At 37.1% G+C, this 13,815-nt stretch overlaps 2 protein-coding genes across 3 annotated transcripts; one reads left to right on the top strand and one right to left on the bottom strand.

The window, feature by feature from the left end:
* Positions 1-1,760: 1,760 nt before the first annotated feature.
* Positions 1,761-6,970, top strand: LOC113055056 (adenosine receptor A1-like). The gene is made up of 2 exons (XM_026221002.1): positions 1,761-2,661; positions 5,074-6,970. Exons 1-2 carry the CDS (start codon positions 2,333-2,335, stop codon positions 5,732-5,734), a joined length of 990 nt encoding a protein of 329 aa, XP_026076787.1. The 5' UTR covers positions 1,761-2,332; the 3' UTR covers positions 5,735-6,970.
* A 931-nt stretch (positions 6,971-7,901) lies between these two features.
* LOC113055055 (bcl-2-like protein 15) lies at positions 7,902-12,971 on the bottom strand. Of its 2 annotated transcripts, none has more exons than XM_026221000.1 (4): positions 12,827-12,971; positions 12,159-12,274; positions 11,578-11,796; positions 7,902-8,362 (listed from the first exon to the last, which is right to left on the bottom strand). In XM_026221000.1, exons 1-4 carry the CDS (start codon positions 12,927-12,929, stop codon positions 8,333-8,335), a joined length of 468 nt encoding a protein of 155 aa, XP_026076785.1. In that variant the 5' UTR covers positions 12,930-12,971; the 3' UTR covers positions 7,902-8,332. The 2 variants fall into 2 exon arrangements, with proteins under 2 accessions (XP_026076785.1, XP_026076786.1); XM_026221001.1 differs by having other exon boundaries at positions 12,159-12,247.
* Positions 12,972-13,815: the final 844 nt, after the last annotated feature.

Below are 13,815 nucleotides of genomic sequence, written 5' to 3'. Positions count from 1 at the left end.
TCCCCTTAGCCCCTTTCACACTGCCATTCCGGCAAATACAGGGGTAAAGTGTTCCTGCAATTGTTCCCGGGTCGCTAGATTTTGCACTTTCACACTGCCAGTGATGACCCGGTATATGTGCGTGCTTTCACACACAACCCTTGAAGATCCCGTAACGACACGCGACATCAGCGCATGACATGTAATGTACGAGTCGCAAATGTTAGGCACGTTATACTTTCACTGAAGCAAGCAAACGATCTCTGTGTCAGTGCGGAAAGTGAAGAACTAACTGATCTCTGCTTCATTACAGTTTGCACATATGTTTTCGCCACGAACGTTGATCTTCCTTCAAAACAGCTCTGGCAATTAAGTTGAAATTTAGTATATTAAATAATAATAGCCTTTTAATAACCTAGTTACAATCAGAGCAAAAACACAAAATGGTAAACCCTCTACATTTATTGACAAATCAATCTCTAAAACAAATACACAAAAAGACTTTTTGCTGATGTACAAGAAAAACCCAACACTATACAGTTACAACACTTCAACTCACTTATTAGAAAGAGTCTGGAGAACAATGCTAATTTCACCATCACAGAAAACATCATTCTGTAAGATGTGTAAACCTGTTTCCTCACCGGGGACCTAAAAATGTCCACAAGGTCAAAATTTACTGGTATTACTATACTTGTGGAGTCATTTGGTCGCCATAACATATAGGATTACTAACACACAAACAGACACACATTTAATACAAAAAAGAAAGAAAATTATCTATCCACGTACAACAAATGAGACCTTATTATAAAACATTACCAAAGAGGGTTACTTGTACCCCTGGTTTCACAGAAAAGGCTTAAGACCAGCCCCAGGCTAAAATGTAATTCTGAGCTGTTTCAACTGATAGAAACTTGCACTGACTGATCTTAAAAAAGACCAGTGCCTTTGTTTCGTCTCAAGATGCACACCAGTAATGTTTTTTCTAAGGCATGTCAAGGAAAATGACTTAAATGTCCTTATTGAACTATGATCCTGGCTTAGTCTAAGCCCTGTCTGTGAAACCAGGCCATTAGTTCTCAAACCTTCACTAGCACCTATTAAACAGGACTGCAATTTTTCTTCTAAAATCTTACTCCAGCATTAGTGAATGCAAGTTTGACTAAATAAATAAATAAATTAAAAAAAGAACTCCAAATGAACTTGCTGGGACGTGCTCTCTGTCAATGTCCCAGAAGCTCTCCATCGGCACTAAACTTCACGTCATGAAGCTGCACACCATCTCTCTACAATCTGTGTGAACGGAAAAATTATCCAAAAAATTCCTTGAGGAAAGAAAGAAGAACAATTGTCAAAAAACATATAAAGCCATAAGCAATAGACACAGTTGCAGTTTAAAGTTGATATACACCTTGCAGTATCAACAAAAGCAATTACTACTCTGATGAAGCAGTATATTCTGCAAGGTGTGTGTAAACTTTTGACTACATCTGCATCACCTAAGAGCTGAATTAACATTACCTCAGTCATCAGGGCATGTTGGTAAATACAGTTAAACAGTCCAGTACATTATAGTCAAACACATTTTTATATTAATAAAGATTTCTGTGCCACACCAGACTGGCCACCCCATGAAAACACCCTGCCAGTTCAGTCAGTGGTGCAGTTTGAGTAAATGAATTACTCCGTGCTATTGGTTCATTTCTATTCAGAGGGAGTTTCAGTCAGGTTTATTTAAGTCATTTATGGATCAGTGCTTACTGGAGATGGGACCCGTTTAAAACAATTAAGTCCTGTTTGGTGAACTGGTGCAACCGGTTCACTAAGAAGAACCGGTTAAATCGAACGTTTCGTTCGCGAACTGGACAACACTAGTTCACTACTAATTGGTGAAACTTGCATTGTTTGGCCCAGCGTGCCCGAGGAGCCTTACCGTGTTTAAAAGTTAAGGTGACCGTCAGACCTTGCAGGACTTTTCGACATCGAGAGACTTATGTAAGGTCTTGTTTTTAAACCAAATGGAAGCCCTCTGTCTTGACTGATTGTCGGGCACAGGTGTTGTCACGCGCAGATCGCTTCTGATGAACTTTGTGATGCTCGTGGTGGGTCTGGTTCTGAAGTGACTCATGCTTGTTCACTGTGGAGCTGACATGGATGATCACGGTGCCGCGGACGCATTTCGGAGAGGAAACGCAACTTCTGTTTTCTTCCTGCCCCATGTAACTTTGGCACCGACATGTAAACCAGAATAAAGCGACTGTTTGGACTCGTTTGACGCACCGGCTGTCTTCTTATTAAAAAAGGGAATCTTTTATCCTGTTCAACACAAGGACGTGTACTCCTAGCAAAGATGCCTGGTGTCCTGGGTCTGTACATTGGGATGGAGGTGCTGATCGCCCTTTCCTCAGTCATTGGGAATGTGATGGTGGTCTGGGCTGTGAGAATCAACCGATCTCTACGGGACACGACCACTTATTTCATCGTCAGCCTGGCTCTGGCAGACATTGCGGTCGGGGCACTTGTCATTCCTCTGGCTATAACCATAAGCATCGGACTGAAGACTCATTTTTACAGCTGTCTGCTCGTTGCATGTACTGTACTGGTACTAACGCAAAGTTCAATACTCGCTCTCCTGGCTATTGCTATTGACCGCTATCTTAGGGTCAAGATACCAATGAGGTAATGTTGGTTTCTTATTCATTTCACAAGAATTTTCATTTCATATTTCCTGTTCTGTTTTCCTTTTTTTATGCATGATGGTTTCGAGTCATGAATATCGAGGTTGTATTGAAGTTGATTGTGATATCACAATTCTTAAAGGGATATTTAACCCAAAACGAAATGAAAGTGGTTCCAAACCCGTATCAATATTTTTCATTCAGATGAGAACTTTTTAAAGAATGTTAATGTAACTAATGTAATTAATGTTGTCATGTCGAGCAAAAACGAATCCCAAATCACTACGAAATGTAATAAAATGCAGCAGCTATTTACACTAAGAATAGCATATATTCTTAGCCATAGATCCTATTTACTTTAAGTGCAAATCGCGATTGAGGCTATTTACTATTTGCAAATAGTGATGAATGCTATTTACACTAAGTGCAAATAGTAATGGACTCTATTTACACTAAGTGATGAATGAATTCTATGCAGTGAGTTCTATTTACACTAAGTGAAAATAGCAGTAGATTATTTTCAACAATATGTTATTTACACTAAGTGCAGAAAGCGATAGATTCTATTTACACTGTTAAAATAGCAGGATTGTCTGCTATTTATATGCCTACTACATACTGCAAATAGTGGCAATTATCTGCTCCTCAGTATTATAGTACATAATAAAACAATATGCGGTAATAACGTATTGATTGTAAATTATCATTTTAATTCAGATCATTAAATGGATGCCACCTTATTGAGACAATACCATCAATATTAGAAATGCATACTGTTCTTTCTTTTAATATAACTCTATTTTGTGGCAGAATCATACAATTTTAGTATGTTTCCTATTTAAGTTAATGTTTTGTTCAGAAATCACAAATTGTTGTGAACTCTTATGAACAGGGCAATGGGATGTTAAAAAAAAATAGCATTGACTTCAAAAAACTTTATGTGCAATAACTCTAAATATAGTACATATGAACCATTTGTATAATGATTTATTTCTTTATTTGAGCCCTGACATCTTAATTTACAATCCATTGCCATTACAATCTTTAAAGTGTCTCCTTTCTTTTCACGGAAGAAAGTCCTGCAGATTGAAACATGAGGGTGAGTTTAATATTGGGGTGAACTATCCCTTCATGTCAAATTTATTTAAAACAGAAAACAGACATGCATATTCTTTGATTCGAATGTTATCACAATTGTTCATCACATTACAATCTTAGAAAGAGAATCAAGAAACATTGCAGCAAATGAGAAATGCTGAGGCGTGGCATCTTTGCTTTCAGGTCGTGGAATAAAGTTTGACCTGAGTGGGTTTGCCGTGGGCTGCAATGTTTCTGAAATTATTGCTGTGACATGGAATCCACTTTCAAAGGCACCTTCAAACCATGACTGTCTCACAGTCCTTTTTTCCTGTCCTGACCATGGCCTCTCATTTAATGTGAAGTTGGAGTTATATAGTTTACAAATTATATGAGACAAAACAATTAGGTAGAAAGACTAGCTTATTACTAGTAATAGAGCAGTACTTCTGATGATTGCATAGAAGAACAGCTAAATTACTTGCCCGTCCTTTATAAATATCAAATAAGATTATGCCATTCCAGTCTGAGGTAATTACACTGGACAAATACATAGTTTGTCAAACAAGCAACTAGTGCCAATTTGCCAGCTGAGTGGATGGCATGCTTCGCTAACTTCAATTGTGTTGTCTGAAAAGACCTTCTGCTCTCCACAGAGAAGGGATTGTGACTAAATCAAAATGTAATCCTTCACAACAGAGTTTGTGTAGTCAGATGACCACTTTTAATTTCCATGCAATTTATCACAGGGATTATTTATTCCAGGTAAATCACACTTGATATTCTAAAACAGATATAAAAAAAAAAAATTGGGGGTTCGTGCTTCCTCGGAAACAGGCATAATTTTAGTAAGTTTCATGGTTCAGCATCCTTTACGAAGCTTCCTCTTTTCTCTCAGTGTTGAAGAGTGTATCAATTGTAACAGGATATTGGGTGTTTGATTTTAAACAAGAACTTTTACACCTTTAAAGACATGCTTACTGTGAACTACGAGGTTGTTGGTATGTGGTTTTGTTGAAGCTAACAGTCTGCATAATTTGGCATTTTTAAAATAATAATTTTCAACTGCAGAATTCAAAATCAAAAGAAGATAATTGTGCAGGGTAACTCTTAAGAGCATTCCCACTATATAAAGTAGTGTAAATGACTTAATTTGCATCAGTTTGCTCTCAGTTAATGAAACTACAAAAAACATTTACTTAAATATATGAGTATTATGCAACAAATTAAAGCCATTAAGTACACTACACAATCTTGTACCTTTGTCTTTTTGTCCAATTTTCAAATACTTACACTGTCTCATACTTGTTTTAAAGATGCCATTTCTTTCCCACAGATATAAAAGAGTGGTGACTCCAAAGCGTGCAGGAATTGCAGTGATTGTGTGCTGGATGGTGGCCATCGTAGTCGGCCTGATGCCCATGTTGGGCTGGAACAATCTGGAGAAGCTACGACAGACCAACGGCACCGTGGGTGCTGACCTTCTTGTAACCTGTGAGTTCGAGAACGTCATCAGCATGGAGTACATGGTCTACTTCAACTTCTTCGGATGGGTCCTGCCACCTCTCGTCCTCATGTTGCTCATCTACGCTGAGATCTTCTACATGATCCACAAGCAGCTCAATAAGAAGATCACCACCAACCAGACCGACCCCACTCGATATTACGGGAAAGAACTCAAGCTGGCGAAATCACTCGCACTAGTGCTCTTCTTGTTTGCACTCAGCTGGTTACCGTTGCATATCCTGAATTGCATCACTCTCTTCTGCCCTAGCTGTGAATATTCAATGACAATTCTTTATGTGGCTATCTTACTCAGTCATGGCAACTCCGTTGTCAATCCCATTGTTTATGCATTCCGCATTAAGAAATTCCAGAATGCATTCGTTAAGATCTGGAAACAGTATGTGTGTTGCACAGAGGATCCCCGTCTGAGTGAACGGTCCAGCTTTCGCATAGATAGCAAAGAGAGAAGACTGGGGGGCAATGACATCTGACACTTTTTAAAATATGGCAATGGGAAATGCAGTCTGAGATGTATGCTGTCAGTTGTGAGAATACATTTGCCACAGAAAGGGAGACGATCGAACATTACTGGAAAGGTTTCCTTGAAAACTCAGTCAATGGTGCATATCATGAGTTGCATCATTAGCGAGGGACCATTAAATAAATGAAACTGGCCTGTTTTAGAGGAACAGCCACACAGTTCACCCGGCATTCACATCTGTGGGAAAATCTTTATTTGATTATGATTTCCTTTTTTGTTGTGGTTCATTTGAATGCAGCTATCTCATAAAGGGCTTCATATAATGAGTGCAAAACTGCAGACTCAGTGCGTATGAGTGCACTAAACCACACTCGTCTTTAGTCAGTAGCATTAACGCATCTGAAGACTTTGAGAAAGGACATTGAGGGTGTGATCTGAAGTTATTTATGTATGCCAACACATTAATGTTGGGAAATATGGGATATGGAGTTATTTGTCACTTAATGCTTTTTTGGAGGCATTGGAGGCAACTAGGCCCACTTCGTCTTCAAGGGACAATTAAAAAATATGTCATCATTCACACACCCTTGTGTCATTCCAAACCTGTATGAATAGTTTTTTTTTTTCAATGTCTATAAAATGAAAGTCAGTCGGGTTCAGAATTGTTTTGGACCCCATTGAATTTCTTTCCGAACAGCAGAACATTCATGAAAATATTGTTGTTTGGCAGAAGAAAATCATACAGGTTTGAATATAAGATAACAGAACTTTCATTTTTAAGTGAATTATCCCTTTAAGCAGAACTTTGCGTGATCAAATTGGTCCAGTATCAGCGAAGTTGCTTTTGCCATGTTAGAAAACTTTTTTCCTTTTTTTTTTTTTTTTAAGATCTTCCAGTCTCAATTAGCTAAATTATTTGCCATATTAATACTGTATGCCTAACTGAATAATCACTGGAAATTGACAAAGCATATTCAAGAATAGCATGCTTTTGTGGGAAAATAAGTAATGCAGCCATCATTTTCACCACATGATGTTAAAATGAAACAATCTGTAGGCGGGTCGCATTTAACATTTAGACTGCTCAAAACTATGAACCTGAGAAAAGATATGCAAACATAGATGAGAAGGAACTACAAATAAATCTAGATTGCGTGATACTGCCGGAGGTCTAATTGTGTGTGTGTTTTCTGTTTGTCTTTGTTTTATTGAGATGTGTTGCTAAAATAAATGATGCATAACCTGTTAGGACGATTGCAGTTGAGTCTCTCAAATATTCAGGGCTCTCTTTAAGTTTTAATAAGGTAAGGACATTCAGAGCTTCACCGAAATTGCTCATTTCTCAACTATATTGGAAGAAACTGAAAACTGAGTCATTGAAATTGTGATGTCCTCTGAACGGACCCTGCTTTTGACTTGATGTCCTTGAAAATAGGTGACAGTGATTAAAGTGTCCTTTGGACAAGGTCTGACCTTTTCAGGCCGGTCAGTTTCAGAGAGTACGATCAATTCACACAATTCTTGCAACAACCTCTCTCAAGCTTGGATCCTGAATCAGAGTTTATGCAGTGACTCGTGTTTCTGCTTCATCAATGTTATTTAGCTGACCTGTTTTTCCTTTAGTGTGTGCCAACTAAGAATTTAACTAGTTTTAGTTTATACGTCATGGTATAAACACTCTGGATTCATTATTTTAATATCTAGTTCAAATGACTCAAAGCTGCAAGTACCTACACAGATGAGTTGAAGCTCTTAATCTAATACCTGTTAAAAACTGTAACTTAAAGATACCCGTAATAGCACAAAGTGATGTGATTAAAGTGTAATCAGATAAACTGATACTTCCTCTATGTGTGATTTTGTTTACTGACAAAGTCTTCAGAAGCAAGGGTTTTATTTGCTTTTCTTGTGTGAACAGCAGTCAACAGATGGTAACTCGGAACTGTGGTGCCCCCTTGTGAAGGTTTGGAAAAGCGCATTATGATCACAATTTCATTGCAAATCATTCAAGAGTCCATAACTAAGAATAAGACACATTGACTTATTTTTATTAAAGTAAAAATAACCATGCTTATTTTGAATACATATCAAAGAGACCCAGTCATTATTAGTGTAGTGAGGTCATTAGCGAGTAATTGTTATAATACTAATAAAACCATTAACTACTAAGAATAAAATGCTGAACATGTCCACCCCATATTTATTTTATCTCTTGTGAAGGAAGACTAACATTTAAAAATGTCACAAAAGTTTATTACAACACACATGTCCCTATGAGACTGATACATTTGTTCAAAGTGATCATTTCAAAGGATTTCAAATAGCATTCCGGTTTTACTCCAGATGCACACTTGTGAGTTACATCGGTGATGTAAAGAAATATGTCAGAATCTGACTAAATCAGAAGATAAACAAGTATATTATTTAAAAAAACATTGTTGATTGAGAATCCATGCATCAGTTGAAACAGTCGAACAAATATCTGTATTAGAGTTACACTCTGTGATTGTCTGAAAAGAGCACCATTTACAGTTTATCCTGTATTACAAATCAAACTTTAGAGAAATGATTGAGAATCTTTCAGAGAATGAGACAATGAGATCCGACCTCAACACTTGCTGTTCTTAGCCACAGAGACCTGGAAAAGAAAAACAACAACATTAGACAATTTGTGTGTTTACCAATAGTAAAATAAATCTGGGGAAAAATGAATCATAATGGATATACCACAAGTATGAGGTTTGAAGTATGAAGTTGTTTGACAGAAGTATATCAGAATTAAGAATGCAGTACTTATTTATTATGGTCGTGTGATGGGATTTGGAGCCTAACATGCAGCTTTATTTGTAAAAAGTGTAGAATACAATAAGAATCTGTTTAGTGATACATAAAAAACTGAGATGAACTACACTGAGCTCATTCAGTGCAGCGCCTTATTTTCAATTTTTGACAGGAATGAAAATTAGACTGTGAGGGTCTGAAAATTACATGATTCAGGCCATTTATACAGTGTGTGCCACTGTAAAGACTTCAGTATAGCTCACCACCAGAAATGAAAATGATGTCATTAATTACTCGTTCCAAATCTGTAAAACCTTCATTCATCAGCAGAACTCAAATTAAGATATTTTTGATGAAATTTAGACTTTATAATAGTACTGAGACTGGTCTTCAAGCTTCACATGCTACCCTTGGGAGATATCATCAGGAAACATGGTGTTAGCGTTTACTGTTATGCTGATGATACTCATCTCCATATTTCTTCATGGCACAACGAAACAAATACACAAAACTAACGGATTGCAAACTTGATATAAAAAACTGGTTGACTAGTAATTTTCTACTGCTTAATTCAGAAGACAACAACAACAACAACAAAAATCAGGGTTAGAGTGAGTTAGGGTTAGGGTTAGACGTCTTTGATTCATTGTATTATATTAATAGAAATCAAAATAGTATAAAGATTTGTAATACCAAGTATTTTCCCAAAACTATAAGTTCTATTAGTGTCTTTGTCACATTACATTGATCATAATGAATTAATTTATCAGGACTCAAAATTAGTCACACAGAAATAAATGTATTTCTGTTTTATTTATTTATTTTTAATGCTTAAGCGTTATGTAAATAGCCTGCTTTTTCAGTCGAGTCTGTTTTTGTTTATTTGTAGCCACAGTAGCTAATATAAGTCACATTTAGAAAGAATTATAATTTCTCTATTTTTATAAAAGCTCCCGAACAAAAAAAAAAAAAATTATATTTTTATAATAGAGCTAAACTCTCGAGACAAGACTTATGACCGATAATATAAGTTACTAAATAAGTTAGTGGAGGGCATAGATAATTTTTTTTTTATCTTTATTAATCTCACTGTAATCTTGGAATTAATCTAAATTAATCTAGATTAAAATGGCTCATTTGAATTCTGCCGAAGGTATTCAGAATATATGTGCTACCCACTAAAAGTAACGTTAAGTCTTTGAGAACGGGTTTTTCAAGCCAGGTGGCACATTAGACCAGGGGCTCCTCTCCTGTTTCCAAAATGCATCACAAACTTGCTTGAGAAAGCTGTAAACTAATTCCGCATTGCACAAGGTGCAAACAACCTTACGCCTGTTTCACACATACTCCGTCTGCAATATTTTTTTACGCACTCATGTTAATGGTTTCCAGCGTTCACGTGGTTGCGTTCCGTCAGTGTGTTCCTGGATTGGTGCGTCTGCAGCAGCGCAGCGATCGTTTGCGTACCGAGTAGCGGACTGCAAACCTGTCCTGTGTGAAAGCACAATGAGTCTGTGCTGCTTCTGCTCCACATATGTAACACACACGGACTGCATATACACTGTAGACGAAGTATGTGTGAAGTATGTTTCGTCGGGCCAAAAAACCCTGGCTGTTGGCCCCAAGGAAGCCCCGACGAGGCACGATCAAGCCCCGGAAGTGGCAGTGGAAATGTGACTGGCCCTGGCACGCAGTAGCACGCCCGCTTTTAGCCCGACAGTGGAAACGCGGCTAGTGGTTCCCAATTCCAGTCCATGTTCCAAAGTGAAGTAAACCCCTGCTCAGGGAGTAGGGAGCAATGAACATGGCGTAGGGATCTTATCTATTTGAACACAGTTCATAGCTCACTTCTAAAGAGTTGGTCATCTGAATCGGTTATGTTAACTAAACCAACTTCATGTTTATTAGATCCAGTACCAACTAAATTACTGAAAGAGTTGTTACCTGCAGCCGAAGAACCGCTTCTCAATATTATTAACTCGTTGTTATCTTTAGGTCACTTCCCAAAACCATTTAAGCTGGCAGTTATTAAGCCTCTTATTAAGAAACCAAAACTAGATCCTAGTGAACTGACAAATTATAGGCCTATTTAAAAGGTCAAGAAAATATGATCATATTACCCCAATTTTACAGTCTCTGTAAAAGGTAGCACTGGCTACCTATTAAGTTCCGTATCAGTTACAAATTATCATTACGTATCTATAAGGCCCTAAATGGTTTAGCTCCAGCGTACCTAACTAGTCTTCTACCACGCTACAACCCATCACGCTCCCTAAGGTCACAAAACGCTGGACTTTTGGTAGTTCCTAGGATAGCAAAGTCCACTAAAAGAGGAAGAGCTTTTGCACATTTGGCTCCCAAACTCTCGGGTTAACTTAGTCTTAATCATGTGTGAATGTTGACATGTCCCTATTTCACATAACCAGTTATGGGTAATGTTATGAGTACTGTGTACGAGCACTAGACATGCCAGATCTGTCTTTAGATCATGTGTGTCCAATTCTGGTCCGGGAGTACCACTTTCTACAACTGGGGCTAGAGCTAAACCCTGCTGGAAGGTGGCCCTCCATGAACAGGACTGTAGACCCCTGCTTCAGATACTTTTGGCTTAGTGTTAATTTCCTTAATGAAAAATGTTGATTACCTATTTTCCATGACTAAGATGAAATGAAGACAAGATCATACTGACATCATTAAACACTAACTGTAACTATATCAGCATGCAATATCATTGAAAAAAAAAGATAAATAAAAAAAATAAAAGCACTCTATAACTAAGATTTCTCTTTATTTTCTTTAGTAAAGTCTTTTTTTGTTGTTTTGATAAAAAGACATGAATATAATGGATTTGTTGGCATTAATATTAAGAATAACAGCTTTTGAGAAGATTTTGAGTTCTACCAGCTTTCAGAAAGCAGTGATTGTGTTTCTGATAATATAATACATTGGAGAAACCGGATGAGGTCAAGTAACCATGTGTGTGGTTATATATGAAAGTGCATTGATGTACCCAAGCCTCTTGGTCTTGGACTAAGGAAATGGTTAAAGCAAATCTGATAAAAGTATCTTTACCCAGCCCCCTTGCTCTGCAATCCAGTTTGTTAGACGGTTGTTGACAAATCCCATCATAGCATCCTCAACTACATTCGTCATGGAAGGGCAGTTTTTCTTCATAAAGAGTCCCAGGGTGATGGCAGCCTTGAGGAGCTGCTTCTCTGAGACCACTTCTGCTCTTTCCACAACCCACGTCTTACACAGGCTGTCCACGCTATCACTGAACACAGTCAACACCTAGAGGACAGACACATGTCAGAGGCTACAGATGTCAAGCGTGGTAAAAAACATGTGGTTAAAAACACGTAGTTGCCATGCAATTAAAGCAAAAAGGCTTAGCTATCAGAGCCAAACAGGAAATACTGCATACTTTTGGAGGCTGCTCAAGCAGTTTCACTTTTACTAGTAGGTTCAGAGAAGAAAATGAAACATGCAGCTATCAACTGCACTGCTTTACAGCAGCCTGTACAGTTATTGCCTGTAATTATGAGTGGACCAGGAACAAAGTTACACTAATAAAATATCCAATGTTCACAAAGTGATACAAACATTCTTCAGATTAGTTGATCAGTTTCTGAAGAAGGACCGTTTGTACTCACCTGATCGGCTGAAGCACTCTGTACATTCTTCATCAGTGGCTGGATCACTTTCTCATCATAATCATCACCCAGTTCCCTGAGCTTAGAGGCTATTTTTACAGGGTCAAATGAGTTATCTGCAGAACAAGTACATTTATGATAGACTTCAAATAATGCATCTGGTTATTGTGATCTTTTCATAACAGCAATTTTGTTAAATTGTGTGCATTTTTTTTTTTACATAATTTTATTAAGGTGCTTACATCGTCAAATCAGTGTTTCAGCGGTGTACAACAGCAATAAATCAGCTTGTAACCAATGTCACACAACGTTACATTTGAATAAAAACACGCACAATGTTATATATTCGTTATATTTTTACTTAACCTGTTAGTGATATTTATTGTGTGTAGAAAATCTGTCAGGAAAACATATTATGATGTTTAAATATTCACAATTAAACAACGGAATTGAAAGAGGTTGATATAAAAACTGCCTTGTGTGCATTTTATTTGAGTTTAAATTATTACATATAAAATTGATGCGTTTCAAAAACAAGGTGAGCTAACCCAAAGAGACAGCTAAGGTGTGAGCAAGCCATTGTTTACACATAGCCTACGTTCAAAAGAGGCATCGCCTTTTCGTAGAATGACTCGAATTATGCTCAGAAACCAAAGTCGAACACTTACCATCTTCAGGACCATCAGTCTCCATCATATTAATATCGTGTTCATTTTGTAATAGGCAGTGTATGACATGGTATGTTTGTGTCTGAATGCCAGCTGCCGCCATCGCGTTTAACGGTGTTACAATATATTGTTTTCCACTGGGTGGTGTCTGTATGAATATTCATATTGGGGGCGTGTCCATGAGACGCCGTAAACACGCAAACCAACGGGGCTGTGCTTCTTTCCTTGTGACATTTATTTAAACTTATATTTTATATACCCTACAACAGGGTTTCCCAAACTGAGGGTTGTGAATTTATGAAAAGTTTAATTTTAATGTTCTATTATTTGATTAGGAGTACAGTAAAAAAGAGAAGTTAATTTTCTTTTTTTATATTTATTAAAATGTATTTTATTCCTCCAATGGCCACTCTGAATTTTCAGTTACTCCAGCCTTCAGTGCCACGTGATCATTCTAATATGCTGATTTGTTGCTCAAACAACATTTCTTCCTATCAATGATGAAAACAGTTTTTATGCTTTATATATATGTGTGTGTGTAACGGTATAAATGGTATAAAACTCCCCGATCTAACCATAATACATTACCGTTAAAGAAATTGGTGTAAGTAGCCTACCAGTGGCCCCTGACCAATAGAGGCAATAGAGCCAAACAACATAATAATACTAATACGACCTGTTTGTATGATGTGTTCACTGTCTTAAACTTTCAAAGGTTGCTTCTTGATAAATCACAGTAAACACTACTTGACTAAGACAAATATGAGGATTCTGTTTTGAATATTAAATATGTTAAATGTGCTTAATTAAGGAATACCCTTTTTATAACATAGATAATATTTTATTAATTATATTTATTTATTTATTCATTTAACTTATTGATACACAATACCCTGTTGGGCCAACTCAATGGCTGCATTTTGTTCTGCACTATGTTCCACCATTTTAAGACAAATGGATTTGATCTTTTATCATTATAAGATAGATGC

This window comes from Carassius auratus, chromosome 36, assembly GCF_003368295.1.
Source record: "Carassius auratus strain Wakin chromosome 36, ASM336829v1, whole genome shotgun sequence".
NCBI lineage: Eukaryota > Metazoa > Chordata > Actinopteri > Cypriniformes > Cyprinidae > Carassius > Carassius auratus.
The sequence above is the reverse complement of the archived record's forward strand: the minus strand, read 5'-3'. Positions and strand labels throughout refer to the sequence as shown.